General features: G+C 40.9%; 1 protein-coding gene across 4 annotated transcripts in view; it reads left to right on the forward strand.

Annotated features, from left to right (window-relative positions):
* The window catches only part of asb7 (ankyrin repeat and SOCS box containing 7), a 101,219-nt gene that overhangs the window by 26,509 nt on the left and 55,437 nt on the right, over positions 1 to 19,273 (forward strand). For all 4 annotated transcript variants that reach the window (XR_011889076.1, XM_072278372.1, XM_072278370.1 and 1 more), the window contains exon 3: positions 17,443 to 18,048. Coding sequence is in view for 3 of the 4 variants with exons in the window: in XM_072278372.1 (XP_072134473.1) it covers positions 17,443 to 18,048 (606 nt within the window). In the remaining variant the exon portion in view is untranslated. The remainder of the gene's footprint in view (positions 1 to 17,442; positions 18,049 to 19,273) is intronic.

The raw sequence follows: 19,273 nt of genomic DNA on the forward strand, positions 1-19,273 counted from the left end.
AAAATCAAATTTGCATCTCATCAGGCCTGCAAAGGCATCTATAAATTTTTCAATGGTATGACTCAGTTTGTAAGATCTTATGAGTTAGGAGCAGGAGTAAATCATTGGGTTCTTGTGTTGACGTATTATATGTTTCTTTCCCTGACAAACATTGGGACTATGGAATGCAGAGTATTACAACTTGGGAAACTTTTTATTCATAAGTTTTCATTTATCTAAAATTTTTAAATTGGACCTTTTATATGCATAGGAATTCGTAAACATCTTTAACACAATTCTACACTCGCTGTGCACTGCTCTAAGTGTCTTGTTTCCTGTCCAAGATTAATTGGATATCAAAATGAGTTTTATTCTTTGTGGAAAATTTATGAAAAATTTAAATTGCTGGTGGTGACAACATGGTTCACTTTTGTGATATAACTGATTCTAGGGAATTCAGAATATTTCAGCTTCAGTAGATCAGTTTTCTTGTTCCTCACTGTGGATGCATCTTCATTCCAGCTTCGACCCAACCCCATGACCCCAAATTGGATCCATTTATGTATACAAGATCATATAATCAGCCTTTTATAGTTTGGCTTCCATGATTCCAATAATCTGGGAAAACTGAGGTACCCAAGTACAAGTTGACAGGGGTGAAATATTTCATATGGTATGGAGTTAATGGGCTGAATGATGATTTAATGTGCAATATTGTTTTCTAGATTTCAAAATTCCTTGTTTGCAAAAAATTTAAATCTACAGTATTTGACAATGTAGGCAACAATTGGGGGAAATGTTCTATTACAAAATTTACTGATTTTTCTATTGTTTATATTTGCATATCATGTTATTAAAATACTTTTATGACGCTTTGCTTTTCTTACTGTTGTTTGCCCTATGGTTCTCCAGTCTAGGCATTCCCTATTTCATTTTCACTCTTGATAGGTTTCTCTTACAAGGTTACATGGTGCTTAACCATGTGCCTTGGATACCATTTTACTTTATATTATTACTTTATTGCAACTATTTAAACTCCATCTGACTAGCAGACACTTTGGTTGTCAGATTTTTTTTGCCTCTAATTAAGCCAGTTGAATAATTTTTCAATTTTAATTATAATTATGCACCCGGTGTATATTTTAATTGAACTTTTGTATTGTTGCTTATTATCTTAGCACTTCTGTAACATTATAAGAGATTGAAAGTGCCATGAAGATGTATAATATAGCAATTGGAGAAGGGAGCTCTACTCCCTCTGCACATTCACCCATCTCTGGATTGTAGATGGTATTGGGTGGGATTTGTTCTTTGTACTCTCAGTACTTATATTTTCTACACATTGTCTAGGACGGGTCCCCAACCTTTTTTATGCTATTCTTCCATTAACTGAGGGGTCCATGGACCCCGAATGGGAGCCTCTGGTCTAGGACCAGGCTTTTATGATGTTTATCTGTTTTGATTCTGACTGGGCTTCACAATGTAACGATTTTATGTCCTCCTTAAAATTCCTGTTCAATATTTTTTTAAAAAGTCTCAATAGAGCATAGCAGGGATATATATACTGCTATTTGCTTGTAAAGATGCTAACCACTTTGTTTCAAAGCAAAAATTAGTATTAAATGGTGATGTGCAGTTCAACCCAATGTTCAAGATTTTTGTTTACAACTAAGAATTTCCAAACTGACAAACTTTAGCAAAAATATCTTAAATGAGAAACCAACTAAAAACTAAGATGGAGAACGGAGTGGAAGAATATGGCTTTAAAAATGTTAGATCTAGAGGAGGGGATATTTATGTGGAGCATAAATCTCAGTACAGGTTAGTTGAACCCCTAGCATTCTGGTGTGTTTTGTGATTCTCTACCACATTTTTAACTGGTTGGTACCCCGATATTTCTTGAGCTCTTTGAGGGCACACTCATGGAGCTGTGAAGGAACGTTACCCACAGTAAGCACCGAGGTCTTCCTTGCACTGATGGGTAAGTTTCCAGTTAATGTGGCCAAACGGATAGTTGCCTACATTGCAAGTGTGGTTTTAATTCTTTCACAGCAATCTTAGACCAGCATCCCTTTGGGGTTTAAGATATACGGGTCATGTGCCTGGAAATGTAGCAGTAGCTGTGTTTTAAGACCTAACTGCAATTTGCCAGATATATCACGTTTGCCTTTGTTTCCAGCTGAAATCTCACTGGCTGCAGCGTTAGACTGGGAGCTTGATCTTTTTCCTGGTGTTAGGTGTGCACCAATCATACACTACATCTTTCTATTGTCAATAGAAATTGAGCTCAAAGGTCAAAAGACATCATTGTGCTAGAACATGGAGAACATACCTATTTATTGCTTTTCTTGCTATTTAAAAAGACATTTCTGAAATCTGAAGACTTGAATGAGTAACTTAAGAATTAATTTTGGGCTGCCTGGAAGCTATAAGTCAGTACTTGGTTATTGAGACCTTCATTTCGAAGGTGTGTCGGTTATGCTGGGAGCACTCAATTTTATCTCACTCCTATATGCCACCTCCTTGCAATCTGAGATTCTGCCGACAACTGTGATCTCATCAGCAAACTTATACAATGCCTGCACCCAGGAGTTTTAAAAGAAGTGGCTGCAGAAATAGTAGAGCCACCGATGTCCTTCAAAACTTATCTGTTCCAGGAGGGTCCTGGCAGATTAGAAATCAATAGATGTGTTCTTGCTCAAGAAGGAACAACCCCCCCCTCCCAAAAAAAAGGGAACTCTTGGCAAATTAGCTTAACATTTTTTAAGGTGATGCAGGAGTCCAGAATGAAGAAAAGCCTAATGCAGTCAGACTGATGGAGGAGAATGTGATGATAATGTATTTGGATTTCTAAATGAGGGCCTCAGAAAAGGCTACTGCACGATGAGACATCGTGAAGAAATGTTAATCAAGAATTGTATTTGAGATGGTCAAAATAATGAGTTGTTTTCAGACTGGAAAGTAAATAGTGGGGTGCATGAGGATCACTGCTTTGTTTTCAATCATTTAATGTCTAGGGAAGTAGTGTCGTGCAGAGTGCAAGTGTCATTGTTTGTTGATAAGACATAGGAGCAGCATTTGACCCATCTGCCCCATCATTCCATCATTACTATCCCCTTAAACCCCATTCTCCTACCTTCTCTGTGCAACCTTTGACACCTTTACTAATCAAGAACCTATCAACCTCTGCTTTAAATATACCTAAAAACTTGGCAACCACAGCCCTCTGCAGCAATAAATTCCATAGATTCATCACATGTCCTCCACATGTCTGTTCTAAAGGGATGTCCTATTCTAAGACTGTACCCTCTGGTCTTAGGCTCCCACGCTATAGGAAACTTTCTCTCCTTGTCCACTGTAGCTAATCCTTTCATTAGTTAATAGATTTCAATGAGATCCTCCCTATTCACTTTTCTCAACTGCAATGAATACAAAGTTCAAAGTAAATTTATTATCAAAGTGTGCATATGTCAAATCCTCAGATTCATTTTTTGCAGGCATTTGCAGTAAATACAAGAAATACAGCAGAATCAGTAAAAGATCACCTCCAACAGTACAGACATACATGCAGTCGATATGCAAAAGACAACTAATCGTGCAAACACAAAAGGTTATAATAAATAAATAAGCAATAACTATGAGACCATATAAGAGCTTGCCCTGGATGGTGGGGGTGCTTGATGAGTGCTGCGTTTCTACATCAGCACTCCAAGTAGTTGTGCTCAATGGTAGGGAGGGCTTTTCCTGTGATGGGCCGGGCCATACCTATTACTTTTTGTAGGCTTTCCAATTCAAGAGCATTGGTGTTTCCATACCAGGCTGTGATGCAGCCAATCAATAAACTCTCTACCACACACCTATAGAAGTTTGTCGAAGTTTTCGATGACATGTCAAACCTTTACAAACATAGTCATAGAGAATTACAGTACAGAAACAGACCCTTTGGCCTATGTAGAAACTATTTAAACTGCCTTCTCCCATTGATCTGCACTGGGACCATAACCCTCCATTGCCCTACTATCAATGTCCCTACCCAAGCTTCTCTTAGATGTTAAAATCAAGCTGGCAGCTCATTCCACACTCACATGACCCTCAGAGTGAAAGGTTTCCTCTCGTGTTTCCCTTAAGCTTCTCACCTTTCGCCCTTAAGCCATGACCTCTGGTTGTAGTCCCACCCTACCTCAGTGGAAAAACATCTAAAAATAGAGGTGCTGTGATGCTTTCTTTGTAATGGCACTGGACCCAAGACAGAATCTTTGAAACGATAACACCTAGGAATGTAAGGTTGCTGACCCTCGCCCCCAGTGAGAACTGGCTCATGGATCTCCGATTTCTTCCTCCTGAAGTCAATAATCAGGACTTTGGTCTTGCTGACATGGTTGTGTGGTGCCACTCAGCCAGACTTTTAGTCTCCTTTCTACATGCTGATTTGGCTAACAACAATGGTGTCTTCAGCAAATTTAAATATGGCATGGGAGCTGTGCTTTGCATCTCGGTCATAAGTATAAAGCAAGTAGAATGGGGTCTAGGCAGACAGCCTCGTAGTACACCTGTGCTGATGGAGATTGTGTGACTAGTGAGAAAATCCAGGACCCAATTGCACAAGGAGGTATTGAGGCCCAAGTCTTGGAACTTAATGAATAGTTTTGAGGGGATGATGGTATTAAATGCTGAGCTGTAATCGATGAAGAGCATCCTAAGGTATGTATCTTTGCTGTCCAGATGTTGTGTGAAGAGCTAATGAGATGGCATCTGCTGTGGACCTGGTGCTCTGGTAGGCAAATTGGAGTATCTAGACCCTTTCAAATGCCAGTACTCCTTAGATAAGAGGCCCAGAACTGCTCATGATACTCAATGTGATCTGGCTAATGCTATCATAAAGGATCAGCATTATATCTTGTAATGTGTTGACACAGATGGGAAACATGCTTGATGAAGAGATTTGAATTCTGCAACAGAATCTGGATGTGTTGATTGGGTGAGAAACATTGGAGTTTACTGTGAGGCTACTGTCCTCATAGAGCATTGTGTACAAAGCTAGGCAGGGAGTTAAAACACCTCAAAAATCACTTGAGCCAGAAGCCTTCTTCAAAGTTTTTAATGGGAAAACTTTATGAAGCTGCAAAAAATTAAGTAAAACACGTATTAGATTTAATACAGAATTGTTACGCACCTGAATATACTGATAATATTGATTATTCTCATGATCAGCATTAGCCAAGTTAATATATACATGCAACATTCTGAACAGTGTTGTGTGGACCAGAGTAAACTCGTAGTGCAATGAGCTTAATAGTGATAAATGATAAGCATAGTACTTTCTTCAAAGTACATCTACTAAATGTTTACCAATATCAAGATAGCTTAAGATTCACAGATATTACTGTTTCAAGGGAAAATAGTGGATAGAGGTAGGAGGGGGAGGCATCAACTCAGGCCTAAGAGGCCAGCGTCGGGCATTTTCATGCCTTATAAGGCGCGGAACGAAGGACTGCGGCGCGCCACTCCTCACACAGATATAGAGCAATGTGTGGTTATTTGCCTTGCTCAAGGACACAACACGCTGCCTCAACTAAGGCTCGAACTGGCGACCTTAAGATCACTAGACGAACGCCTTAACCACTTGGCCACGTGCCCAACACGATAGAGGTAGGTGTTTGTCTATTTATTTATGATACAGTGCAGAATAGGCTATTCAGGCCCTTTGAGCCATGCCGCCTAGCAATTTAATCCCGATTTTAATCCTGGCCTAATCAGGAGACAGTTTACAATGACCAATTAACCTCCCTACTAGTATGTCTTTGGACTGGAAGGAAACCCACACGGTCATGGGGAGAAAGCACAAACTCCTTACAGGCAGCAGCGGGAATTGAACCCCGGTCATAAGCTGTAAGACATAGAAGTAGAATTCGACCATTTAGCACGAGTAAGCTCTGCCATTCCATCATGGCTGATCCCAGATCCTACTTAACCCCATACACCTGCATCCTCACCATATTCTTTGATGCCTTGACTGATCAGGAAACAATCAACTTCTGGTTTAAATATACATACTTGGCCTCCACTGCAGTCTGTGGCAGTTGCCTGTACTGTAAAGCATTGTGCTAACCACGATGCTACCGTGCTGTATTTTTCTTGTGTGTTTGCTTCAAGTTGAAATCCAAATTAATCTCTGCAGGAGGTGGTATAAATTAAAAAACAGCTTACAAACAGGAAGTTTGTACAAAACGAACTGCATACTAAACGAACAGTGCCTGTAGATGCAGAACACAACCTGCCTGAGGTCCATGATGTCAAATTTCACTGCTGAAACTAGAAATCTGTCAAATGATCATTGTTTTTGGCAAAAGAATGAGCAGTCTCAGTCTTGAAACAATGTTTAACCGTTCGCTTCGAAACAGTAGCTTCTGCGGCTCTTTGTGTGGGAGCATTGGAAAGTTGTCAAGTCTGCTGAAGGGAGATTCTTCAATTGCCTCTGGAGAGTCGTAACATTTGTCCAGCATCTGCACAGCATTTTCAAACTTGTAGCTGCACTATTGATGCCCACTGCCCTAATCGTTGTCAAATGTTGCAGTGACTCTCTATCAAGCCACTTGCAGAGAAAGTCCAGCTCTTCACTAGGCTTGAGAATTATTTCCACAGCATTGTGAAAGCTTGATGTTCAAGACAAATAACTAGTAGGCTGGTGTCAAATACTTTTAGTTTTGCTGTGACTAGGTCTTGACAAGCCAAATCCAATGCACCTACGTCTCCTGAATCAGGGCATTATGGAGACCGGTTTGTCAAATGCGTATCCTGGGATGGGTGAGAATTCAGTCTGTCCGTGTCTGTGCAAATGGAATTGGTATCAGTAACAGCTGTTGACTGAAACCTTTGCTGTGATGAAACTGGAGAAAGGGGTATTGTGGGTATTTACTGTTGAAGACCTTGACTGTCAGTACCTGTACTAAGTGAAAGTTAGCTGCATTGGCTGTTGTGATGGCAAAGCATGACTGATTCTAGTTGTAGACATGTCCCCGTCTTAAGTCAGCTGCTGCTTCATACACCTTTGCCTCTGTTAAGGCAGCCTGAGTGCATTTAACATAGCCTCTCCATGTCTATGCAAGCTTTCTGCATTTGCATCTGAGCTTCACATTTAGCATAAGCCACTGCTTTGGCTCTGATCTGAACTCATGCTGCATGTAGATTTGTTGGAGTGTTGCGAAGACAGTCGATATGCCGCATTTTCACTTCTAAATCTTGGCGATCGACATTGGTGGGGGTCGGAAGCTTATATTGTAGCATATGGTGTTCAGATGCATCTCCAGTGTGTGGGCAATGCCTTTGCAAATGAGTTACCCTTTTCACTCTCCTGCCCTCAGTGTGTTGTGTACAAAACAAGGCAGGGAGTTAAATACCTTCTCAAAAATCACCCTAGCTGGAAGTTTCCTTCAGGGTTTTTAATGAGAAGACTGTGAAATTGCAGTAAGTTAAGTAAAACATGTATTAGATTCAATACAGAATCGTCATGCACCTGAATATACTAGCATTAACCAAGGTAATACACACATTCAACATTCCATTACTATGCCATGTAGACCAGATTGAATTTGTGATGCAATGTTGTATTAATATTGATAAATGTCCTTCAAAATACATTTACTAAATGTTTGCTAATACCAAGAAAGCTTAAGATTCACAGATATTGCTGTTTCAAGGGCAAATAAAGAGTGGATAGGGATGGATGTCTTTCTACTGTGTTTGCTCCAAGTACATATCCAAATTGACCTGTGCAGGAAAAGATGTAAAATCAAACAGCGTGTGAACTGGAAGTGATGTTTGTTCAAAGAGAACTGCATACAAAATTGACAGCGCCTCTAGAGGCAGAACAGTGAGGTAGTGCATTTCAGAAGGAGGAAGAAAAAAACTTATCTAAATGGAATATGCCATTGAATGATGGGGTTGATTTGATGGACCAAATGGCCTGCTCGTACTTCCTTGTATGTTTTCATGGTTCACTTTCAGCAGAAGACCATCGCAATGTTTTGGATGTTGTATCTTGATCATCCAGATACTATTTACAATATATGGAGGATATGCAAATACTTGGTGCTGGTGGATCATGAGAAGAAATTCCTTTTGGTGCATGCAGTATTTCTGGAAAATATGATATTTTCAGCCTGCTGGGGTCTGCAATGCTGCCTTATTTTCTGGTCAGAAAGATGGGCCAGGGAAACGGTTTGTCCTCTACTATGGGAACTTTCATTAGTATGCTCGCCAACCACAGTAGCTTTGCAGCTACAGTGAAAGCGACTCAAGATCCTATAGTGATGGAGAGCAAGATTTCTTATCTCACAGTGAGACTTTGTTGCCTTTTTCAGATTGCTACATACACTAAGTAACTAGGAAACTTTTTAGTGATAGCTAAGTTCTGTACAATCTAGTAAGTTAAAGTTTGTAGCTGGTGCATGAGGAAGAACAGCAAAGAATTGCAAAGCATTAAGTGCACCAGGAGCGTGAGATGGAAGGAAGAAGGCTGGCAGGATAATGTTCCTTGCATCTGCAGTCTCGTCTCCCAGCTGACTGGTCAAGGAGAGCGATGTTAGTATTTGGGTGTCATTTGCAATGCAAACTACTTCCTGACAGATGCTTCTGTTGAGGATCTGTGAAATCATAGTCTCCATTGCAAGCTGTAATGGTCTCGATTAGACAGACAGACATAATTTATTGATCCCGAGGGAAATTGAGTTTCGTTACAGTTCCGCCAACCAAGAATAAAGTATAAATATAGCAATATGAAGCCATAAATAATTAAATAATAATATGTAAATTATGCCAGATGGAAATAAGTCCAGGACCAGCCTGTTGGCTCAGGGTGTCTGACCCTCCAAGGGAGGATTTGTAAAGTTTGATAGCCACAGGCAGGAATGACTTCCTGTGACGCTTTGTGTTGCATCTGGGTGGAATGAGTCTCTGGCTGAATGTACTCCTGTGCCCACCCAGTACATTATGTAGTGGATAGGAGACATTATCCAAGGTGGCATGCAACTTGGACAGCATCCTCTTTTCAGCCACCACCGTCAGAGAGTCCAGTTCCGTCTCCACAACATCACTGGTCTTACGAATGAGTTTGTTGATTCTGTTGGTGTCTGCTACCCTCAGCCTGCTGCCCCAGCACACAACAGCAAACCTGATAGATCTGGCCACCACAGACTCGTAGAACATCCTCAGCATCGTCCAACAGATGTTAAAGGACCTCAGCCTCCTCAGGAAATAGAGACGGCTCTGACCCTTCTTGTAGACAGCCTCAGTGTTTTTAGACCAGTCCAGTTTATTGTCAATTCGTATCCCCAGGTATTTGTAATCCTCCACCATGTCCACACTGACCCCCTGGATGGAAACAGGGGTCACCGGTACCTTAGCTCTCCTCAGGTCCACCACCAGTTCTTTAGTCTTTTTTACATTAAGCTGCAGATAATTCTGCTCAGACCATGTGACAAAGTTTCCCACCGTAGCCCTGTACTCATCTCCCTTGCTGATACATCCAGCTATGGCAGAGTCATCAGAAAACTTCTGAAGATGACAAGACTCTGTGCAGTAGTTGGAAGTCCGAGGTGTAGATGGTGAAGAGATTAGATTATGAGGACACGCAGTCCTCTTTTATTGTCATTTAGTAATGCATGCATTAGGAAATGATACAATATTTCCCCGGTGTGATATCACAGAAACACAGGGCAGACCAAGACTGAAAAACTAACAAAAACCACATAATTATAACATATAGTTACAACAACAGTGCAACAATACCATAACTTGATGAAGAACAGGCCATGATCACAGTAAAAAAAAATTCAAAATCTCTCAGAAGTCCCACATCTCACTCAGATGGGAGAAGGAAGAAAACTCTCCCTGCCATGCCCAACCACAGTCTGACTGAGTCGTCCGAAAACTTTGAGCCTCCGACACAGAGTACCGAGCACCACCTCTGCTGAACACTTTGACCTCGGCCTTGCTCGTCAGCAGCAGGCAAAGCCGAGGATCTGGGGCCTTCCCTCCAGAGATTCTTGATTGCACAGTAGCAGAGGCAGCGAACCGGGCATTTCAGAAGGTTTTCTCCAGATGTTCCTCTGCTTCTCACGTCTGTCTCTATCAAATCAGAATTGTGCACGGCCCCAAGTTAACAAATACGATATCGTAAATAAGTACATAGGGATTGGATAATTATGTCTGCGGGCAGGAGCAAGCATGAACAAATTAGGATATAAACACCTACAATGGTTGGTATATAGGCTTGTATACAACATTTTGGACCAGTGGAAATGGTCCAGAAGGGTTGTGTGGAAACTATTATTACCATTTTTCTTAACAACTAATTTCATTACTTAGCCTAATAGGTTAGATTTACCACAGTACATAATTATCTATTTAAATGTTTATTTTCCTTTTATATCATCTCAATGTGTACTTAAGAATGTATAAATAATTGTAGTTTTATACATATAAAAAAATGGAAAAGGTTATATGTGTGAAAAAAGTACATGATATTTGTGAATTCCTTATCCAAATAAAAATAAACTTTAAAAAAAAAAGAAAATCACAACTGCCCAGAAACTGGTCCCTGATGTTGACAGGCTAGTTAAAGCTAAGAGATGTCAGGTGTCTGGAAGCAGCAAGTGAAAAAGGAGTGACACTGTTCGATGCACTGCGACATGTAAGCAAAATGCATTATGAAACATTGAATGTCATAATATTGTGATTCATTCATTTTCTGACTATTCTGTTATTGTAAATGTGATCACTTCAATAAAAATTAGAGGCTAACTGTGGAAAAAAAAAACAAATACGATATCATTTCACCGGAGAGCTGCGTGCACTTCAATCATTAACATCAATAGAATACACCAAAAGTGAGATGGGAAGTCCTGGTGACCCATTAAAAATCCCTTTCACTCTGTTTTACGGATCCACAAATAACATGTAATTGATTGAAACCCTGTCCCGTTCAGTTATTGAAGCTTCAAAGCTTCTATTTCCTACAGCAACAAGCAATCTGCTGGAGTAAATGAAAAAAATCAAGTAGCGTTGTTAGAAGGGAGGAATTATTGACATTGAGTCAAAGCCCTGCATCAGGATTTCAATTGCTTTCCCTCAATAGATGCTGATCAACTTGCTGAGTTCCTCCAGCAGATTGTTTGTTGCACCTGATTCTAGCATCTGCAGACTCTTGTCTCACTTATTTTCTAGTTATGGCACTTAAAGAATTTAAACTGACAACACACTTGTGTGGACGGTAGTGTGCAGATTACTCTGGGTTAACTTGCACAGATGTGAACCAATTCGACCCAAATTTGTACTCTAAGAACTGAACTAAATATTGCTACTGATAATTTCAGTGGGTGTTAACTCATCGTAGAAAATAATGCCTTGTTGCTTTTACTTTCATATTAAATGGTTTTATCCGTTTTCGTTCTCTCGATCATCGTTAATACTGCATGACTTTCTGATGTTTTTAGCATGATTTGGTTCTGCTTTTCAGACTCAGGTTTTCAAGATCTGTTTTGTAGTATATATCACTGAATTTTTGATTGTTTTCTAACTCAGTAGATGGCAGTGTTAACCAATGGAGAAGGCAAGCATTTTGAGATTCATTTCTTTGGAACCTGAGTAATTCCAAACTGATGCTTTTGTTAACATTTTTAATAATCATTTTTCAATCCAAAATTAATTTTATGTATTTAAATCTTATCTGAATTTTTCATTGATAACTGCAAAAATGGTGATGTTTTTGTAAATTTGAATTTCAAGTAATTTGGAGCATAATGATATATAAAAGTGATTTTGTTTCAGCTTTCTGATGTAGCAACTAGAGCTTTCTATAGATTGAAACTAAACCAACATCCTCTTAGGATTTTTTTGTTAGCTTTTTTAAAAATATGTGTTAATTTACATACTATGCTCTCGTGGTGTTCATTTAATGAAGTTTCCAAGTCAGAATCTCAAGGACTGGAGTCTCGACCAATGAATTGAACATCATCTAGTCACCTACCTCAATGCAATATTGAAAAAGTTTTGCTTTTTCAGAAGAGCTGTGAAGCTGTGTCTCATCCTTGCACTCAGAAGAATGTTAGTGAAGCTATGACCATAATTAAAAATTTTAGGTCATGCTAATATTTTCTATGCCAACACAAATCATTCATCTGTACATAGGATCTCACTAAATGCAAAAATAAAATGGTGGTTGCATTATAGATAATTTATTCTGAGCATTTTGGAATGCACAAAACATTATCCAATTATGTAATTTTAATCCTTCATGGAGGAATTAAAAATTGTAAGATTTCCCTTATTAAAACTTGTTTGCCAATGCTGTCGACTATTATTGCCTGCAACACACATCAAAGTTGCTGGTGAACACAGCAGACCAGGCAGCATCTCTAGGAAGAAGTACAGTCGACGTTTCAGGCCGAGACCCTTCGTCAGGACTAACTGAAGGAAGGACTAGCTTCCTTCAGTTAGTCCTGACGAAGGGTCTCGGCCTGAAACGTCGACTGTACCTCTTCCTAGAGATGCTGCCTGGCCTGCTGCGTTCACCAGCAACTTTGTGTGTTGCTTGAATTTCCAGCGTCTGCAGAATTTCTGTTGTTTGGACTATTATTGCCTGCTACTTATTGCCCTGAGAGCGTTATGTAGAGTGACAAAGTGTTGCCCTGACCATCTCAGGCAGCAGGTACATTTCTTTGAAGGGAGTCAGTGATCTGGTGTTGGTGGTGTTACGTACCCCGCAACTGGGTTGCCAAACCAGCAGAAATGGACCACTTAGTTGGAGTCTGGATTACTGGAACTAAGAAAGTTTTATTAAAGAAATAAGCAACACAGTATTCTAATAGTAAGGATATAAATGCAACAGGTTAGCAATGAATAAACACTCATGTACACAGAACTAGGATAATAGGATCAATCAAGATCTATCGCAGTCTAGGGGTAAAATGATCAGTCTCAAGTGACACAGAGTTCAGTTCAATTTAGTTTAGTTCGCAGTAATCGCTGTTGTGCCGTTGGGGAGGGAGACAGAGAACGAATGAATATGCAAATTGGATTCCAAACAGACCTTCGATATTCCTCGCAGTTAGCTTTCGGGCGAGCCCTTTGTAATGTCTTCTGAGGTCACCGACTGTGACCCCTCCATTCCAGATACGATCGTTCTTCTGCGGTGAACCCAGTACCCAGGCAAGGGTGGGCACTCACACCGGGTTCCCGCCCGACCGCACCTTTCCACCCTGTGCGTCTATGGCTGGTCCCGCGACTAGACCTCCAAAACTCCCACCAACTTGTGGGGGCACACCGCTTCCAGGGTCTCGTTACCTCGTGGTGTCGTGTGTGTCTTGCCTTAGCGAACCTGTTCCTTTTATCCCCCTGCTGGGGTATCGCCTGTCCATCAAACTTCAAACAGTTCGGGTTCAAAGCAACCGGTCTCTGACAATGCTCGGAACTGTGTCTCCTTTCAGTAATCTCTCTCGTCTCTCTCTTATTAGCATTTTGAATGTTCCCCCATTGTCCTCTTATTGGCATCAGTCTTCTGATAATTTGGTCTGTTGTCACACCCCTATCCTTCAAGGATTTTTACCGGGGTAAAAATTATAGTCATGAATACACTATTAGATACACACAGATATACATGTTTATCAGCTATTTGGCTAATACAAAGAAATTTAAGTTGTCAACACCTGACAGACAGTCAGCAATCACATTTTCTGTTCCTTTTATATGTGTTATTTTAATAATCCTCTAAAACCAGGCTCCAACTTAGCAAACTTCATAGTGGCCAAAAACACTAATGAGTGGTGATCAGTCTAACTTCTCAGTGGTTTTCACCCCGGACACGATAACAAGGGTCGTCCCATACCAACTTAGCATTCTTTGGCAAGGGCTTAGTAAGAGGGTGGGTACTATCCGCAAAGTTGTTTTTTTTTCTGCAAAACTTCCGATAGTACCCCACCATCTCCAAGAGCCTTCTCAGGGCTCTCTTGTCTGTTGGGGTGGGGACTTCAGAGATAGCCCGCACCTTAGCTTGCATTGGAGCCAGCTGCCCCTGTCCTACCACAAATCCCAGATAAGTGACCTTCGCGCGGCTGAACTCACTTTTTGCGAGGTTCACTGTCAGGCTGGCTTCAGACAGCCGTTTAAACAGTGCCACAATGTGCTTTTCCCACGTGTCACTCCAGACCACTATATCGCCAATATACACTTCTGTGTTCTTTAGCCTGGTTGTCACTGATTTAATCATTCTATAGGGGTGTTGCTCACTAGGCTGACCTGATGTGACAACAGCTCCATGTCCCAGCTCCTTGCATCGCCTCAGGTCATCTGGACCTACGTGTGCGTGCTGTTTAATTAGCTCTCTTAGTGGGTCGCTTTGTTCGGGGATTAAGGGAGAGAACTCATCAGCAAAGTTGGTCAACACAACACTTATCTTTTCAAAATGGGTTTTCCCCTTATCAGGTGGCACCCTAGCCTCATTAATTTTCATGATATCACCAGCTAGATCTGTTTTCTGATCATGGTGAACTTTTAACATGTTAATATCCTCCAAATGTGTTAACTCGCGTCTGCAATAGTCAATGACGTCCTTCCTCCTGTGCAGCCAGTAAAACTCTTTCATGATTCCGCCGACTGTTTTTCTCCTCCCAAGATGTCCACCGAGGGGTATCTTGTGGGCCAGGTTAAGAATCTCATCCCCATATATTTTTGGCACCATCCCCCATTCCTCATCTGCGAGCATGGTATTTGGTCTCCCTTTCTTCCTTAGCACTCCCTTCTCCACACAATAGCCTACTGGCTCCCTTTTTAATTCTGCCTCAGAGAGAGCTGTCTCCGCCGAAACCATCAGCTCCTCATCTCGCTCCTGTGCCTGTACAAATTCCTGCCTGGCTAATGCTAAGTCTGCCTCGGCTCCCTCACTTCCTCCTGTTCCACTATGCTCCTTTTCACTTTCTACCTCCCCCGGTACAAGGCTGGTAGAAACGTCTCAGCCAATTCTATATTTACATCGGCAGCCTTTCTAGACATAGGCCGAGTCACTGCGCAAACGGGATGAACCTGTGAGTCCATGGGCGGGGCTTCAATGCTGGCAGGCTGGCTTGTCAGTTTTACTGCTGAGAACACATTTCCGCCGGCGAGGTCATTACCGAGTAAGACTTCCACGCCTTTCATCGGTAGTTCGGGCCTAGGATATGCTGGGGCATGTCCTCAGTAGTGAAACATTGGGTCATCGGGTGTTTTTGCATCTTTCAACATCAGTCCCTCGCCCAAGCAACCTAGCCAGGGTTATTCAGGCCCTGACACTGGTCCACGGGTCACACCTCCTGATCCATAGCCATCTGGAGGCTCACTCAGCAGTCTCTGTGATGGTCCTGATGACTTTTCTTTGCAGCGCCTGTAATGCTGAGGAGCGAGTAGGTTCTGCAGAGTGACAATCAAGCAAAACTTCTATCCCCAACCTCTATGTGCCCTCTGGCACTGCTAAATGACTCTCAAAGAAAATAATATCCATTTATTTAACATGTTATCACATCCAGATTATCACATCATGATAATTCCACTCCAAATTTAGGCATTGTTGCTATGAAAGTGAATTTGTCAGCTGATTTGCACATTATAGGATTCTCAAGCAAAATAAAATAAAGTTAATTAAATGGTTTTAGTGTTATTGTTTAAGCAAGGATTGTAGCTAGGGGGTTCATGGAGAGTGCTTCTGTATAATGCCTTAGGACTTTTATCAGTCAGATTTAAATTGAATGTGATTATTAAGGTCTACACCACAGAATCAGAATTTTCAGCGTCACCAGTCTATGCTGCCCTTTGCACCACTAAAATCTCTAATTGACCCTTATCAGTAAAACTGCTGATTCCATCACATGACTAACAACTACGCACATCTCAAGGGAAAGCTATACACAATGTACTGCTATGCTACCTTGATACTTTGTGGTGAACATTGCAAATCTGAATTCTAAAGCTGTAGATGGTGATCTGCGGCTTTGCTTTTCAGGTTATAGAAACCAAGAATGAAAGACTAGCAGTTAGGAATCAATATTATCACAGTTTTATACAATGTGAAATTTGTTGTTTTGTGGCAACAGTATCATGCAAAGCACAAACTTAGCGTAAACTTAAAATAAATAGTGTGGGGGGGGGGGAATAATGAGGTAGTGTTCATGACCATTTAGAAATCTGATGACAGATGGGAAGCACCTGTTTCTGAATTGTAGAGTGAGGACTTTGGGCTTTGGAAACTCTTCGCTGACAGTAGTAACAAGGAGAGGGCAGTTCCTGGCTGGTGACAGTCATTAATAATGGATGCTGCCATCTTGAAGAAGCCCTTAGCGGTGGGCAAGGTTGTGATGGAACTACCTGAATCTACAGCCTCTGACATTCCTGTGCATTGGAGCCTCCATACCAGGCAGTGATGCAACCAGTCAGAATAGTCTGCACTCCACCATACATCTTTAGAAATTTGTTTACATACAAAATCTCCTCAAATTCCTAATGAAGTGGAACCACTGACATGCTTCATGATTAAATCAATGTGTTTTGCCCGGAACAGAGCATCAGATGTTGTCACTCAGTATACCCTGTGGTATTTTGCATCAAATAAAGTATTTCTCTATCAGCTAGCTTGTACACAATGAAATAATTAGGTATGTCATTAAGGAGTAAACCATTTAGAACCAAGATGAAAATAAACATCACAGTGTTGAATTATTGAAAACAAAAAAGTAAGTTCTCTGGTATGAAACAAATTATAGGATTTAGAGATTGTGCCATATTACTGCACTGCTGCTGAAAAGCATAATGAATAGTGCAGCAGACTTAAAATGAAAGTTGGCCTACTACATTTTTGGCTGTCATCTGTTTCAGATTTTGTTTGAGAGAGATTTTCTCTTAAGGAAAATTCACATATTCCTCTTTAGCTGGAATCATGGGTAGTATAGAGGCCAGATAGGCCCAAGTTTAACACCAACAGCAGGGTTGAACTCTCTCTGTGTTACACAAAGATGTCAATCTGGAGCTTGAGCTTGAAACTGGTGTGGTAGTTGAACCTGCATTGTTGTGGTTCAGAGAGGAATGTGCTACTGTGGTTCAAAATATGAATCAATCGTGCCACCACATTTTTGTTTCAGTATCACGAGGTTATTACAGTATTAGGCTAACTTCTACGTAAACTGAAGGGCTGATGTGTTTGTCACAAGCAGTGAAACCAGTTTCAAACTATCCCCCTACGTAAGTAAAACTGAGCTGAAGATTGCTCAGCTGTCTGGAAAAGACAGAGACTATTAGATTTCAATGTACTGTTTTCAGGGAAAGTTTCATTCATCTGGAATAATTTTGTGTGTGTTATTTGATGTTATGTTTTTACAATGCACTTAATTAAGATGATAACACTGATTTAGTACTGTCTTTTAAATTGCTTTTAATCTTTTTCAGCTGATCCCACTGTTAAAGATTTAATTGGAGGCTTCACTGCTTTGCATTACGCAGCCATGCACGGCCGAGCACGAATTGCACGGTTGATGTTGGAATCTGAACACAGACCTGATATTATTAATGCTAAAAGCAACGATGGATGGACTCCTCTTCATGTGGCTGCCCATTATGGCAGGGATTCATTTGTCAAGCTTTTGCTGGAATTTAAAGCTGAAGTTGACCCGCTCAGTGACAAAGGCACAACGCCACTTCAGTTGGCTATCATCAGAGAACGCTCAAGCTGCGTGAAAATTCTTTTGGACCATAATGCCAATATTGATATTCAGAATGGTTTCTTGTTACGATATGCAGTGATCAAAAGCAACCACTCTTACTGTCGAATGTTCCTTCAAAGAGGAGCAGACACAAACCTTGGGCGGCTGGAGGATGGACAAACACCATTACATTTATCTGCGCTGAAAGATGATGTGCTTTGTGCAAGGATGTTACATAACTATGGTGCAGATTGTAATACAAGGAACTATGAAGGGCAGACTCCCCTGGCTGTCTCTGTTAGTCTATCTGGAACTAGCAGACCCTGTCTGGATTTCTTGCAGGAAGTTACAAGTAAGTTATTTAAGTTTTTTTTTGAAAGAAAAATCAAAGGAAGCAGACCTCTAGAAATTGAATATGAAATTCAAACGCAATTGTGTGAGTAGATGAGAAAGCAAACTAATTTGTTTTCTTTAATGCTGATTGGAAGTTAATTAGTCAGTCAACACAACGACAGAGAAACAGACCTTTCAGCCCATCTGATCCGTGCTGAACTATTATTATGTGTAGTCCAATCATAGAAAACATAGAAAATAGGTGCAGGAGTAAGCCATTCGGCCCTTTGAACCTGCACCACCATTCAGTATGATCATGGCTGATCATCCAACTCAGAATCCTGTACCTGCCTTCTCTCCATACCCCTGCATCCAGACCATAGCCCTCCATACCCTTCCCATCCATGTACCTATTTAAATTTCTCTTAAACGTGGAAATTGAACCTGTATCTACCTCTGCTGGCAGCTCATTCCACACTCTCACCACTCACTGAGTTAAGAAGTTCCCCCTTGTGTTCCCCTTAAACATTTTACCTTTCATCCTTAACCCATGACCTCTAGTTCTAGACTTACCCAACCACAGTGGAAAAGAAGCTGCTTGCATTTACCCTAACAATGCCCCTCATTTTATATACTTCCATCAAATCTCCTCTTATTCTCCTGCTCCCCAGGCAATAAAATCCTAACCTATCCAACTTTTCCCTGTCACTCAGCTCCTCAAGTCCCGGCAACATCTTTGTAAATTTTCTCTGCACTCTTTCAATCTTATTGATATCTTTCCTGTAGGTAGGTAACCAGAACTGCACATGACACTCCAAATTAGGCCTTACCAATATCTGATATCACTGTGGAAGACAATATTAGTATGCCAGAAGTTTGAGGGTGTCAAGGGGCAGAAGTGAGTGCAGTTGCTATTGTTAGGGAGATGGTGCTTGGGAAACTGAAAGGTCTGAAGTCACCTGGATCTGATGGACTATACCCAGGGTTCTAGAAGATGTACCTGAAGAGATTGTGGAGGCATTAGTAATGATCTTTCAAGAATCAATTGATTCTAGCATAGTTTGGGGACTGGAAAATTGCATATGTTACTCCACTCTTCAAGAAGGGAGAAAAGCAGAAGAAAGGAAATTATAGGCCAGTTAGCCTGACCTCAGTGATTGGGAAGATGTTGGAGTCGATTGTTAAGGATGTGGTTTCAGGGTATTTGAAGGCACATGACAAAGTAGACCAAAGTCAGCATGGTT

The sequence above is a fragment of the Mobula birostris genome, chromosome 14 (assembly GCF_030028105.1).
Source record: "Mobula birostris isolate sMobBir1 chromosome 14, sMobBir1.hap1, whole genome shotgun sequence".
Classification (NCBI taxonomy): Eukaryota; Metazoa; Chordata; class Chondrichthyes; order Myliobatiformes; family Myliobatidae; genus Mobula; species Mobula birostris.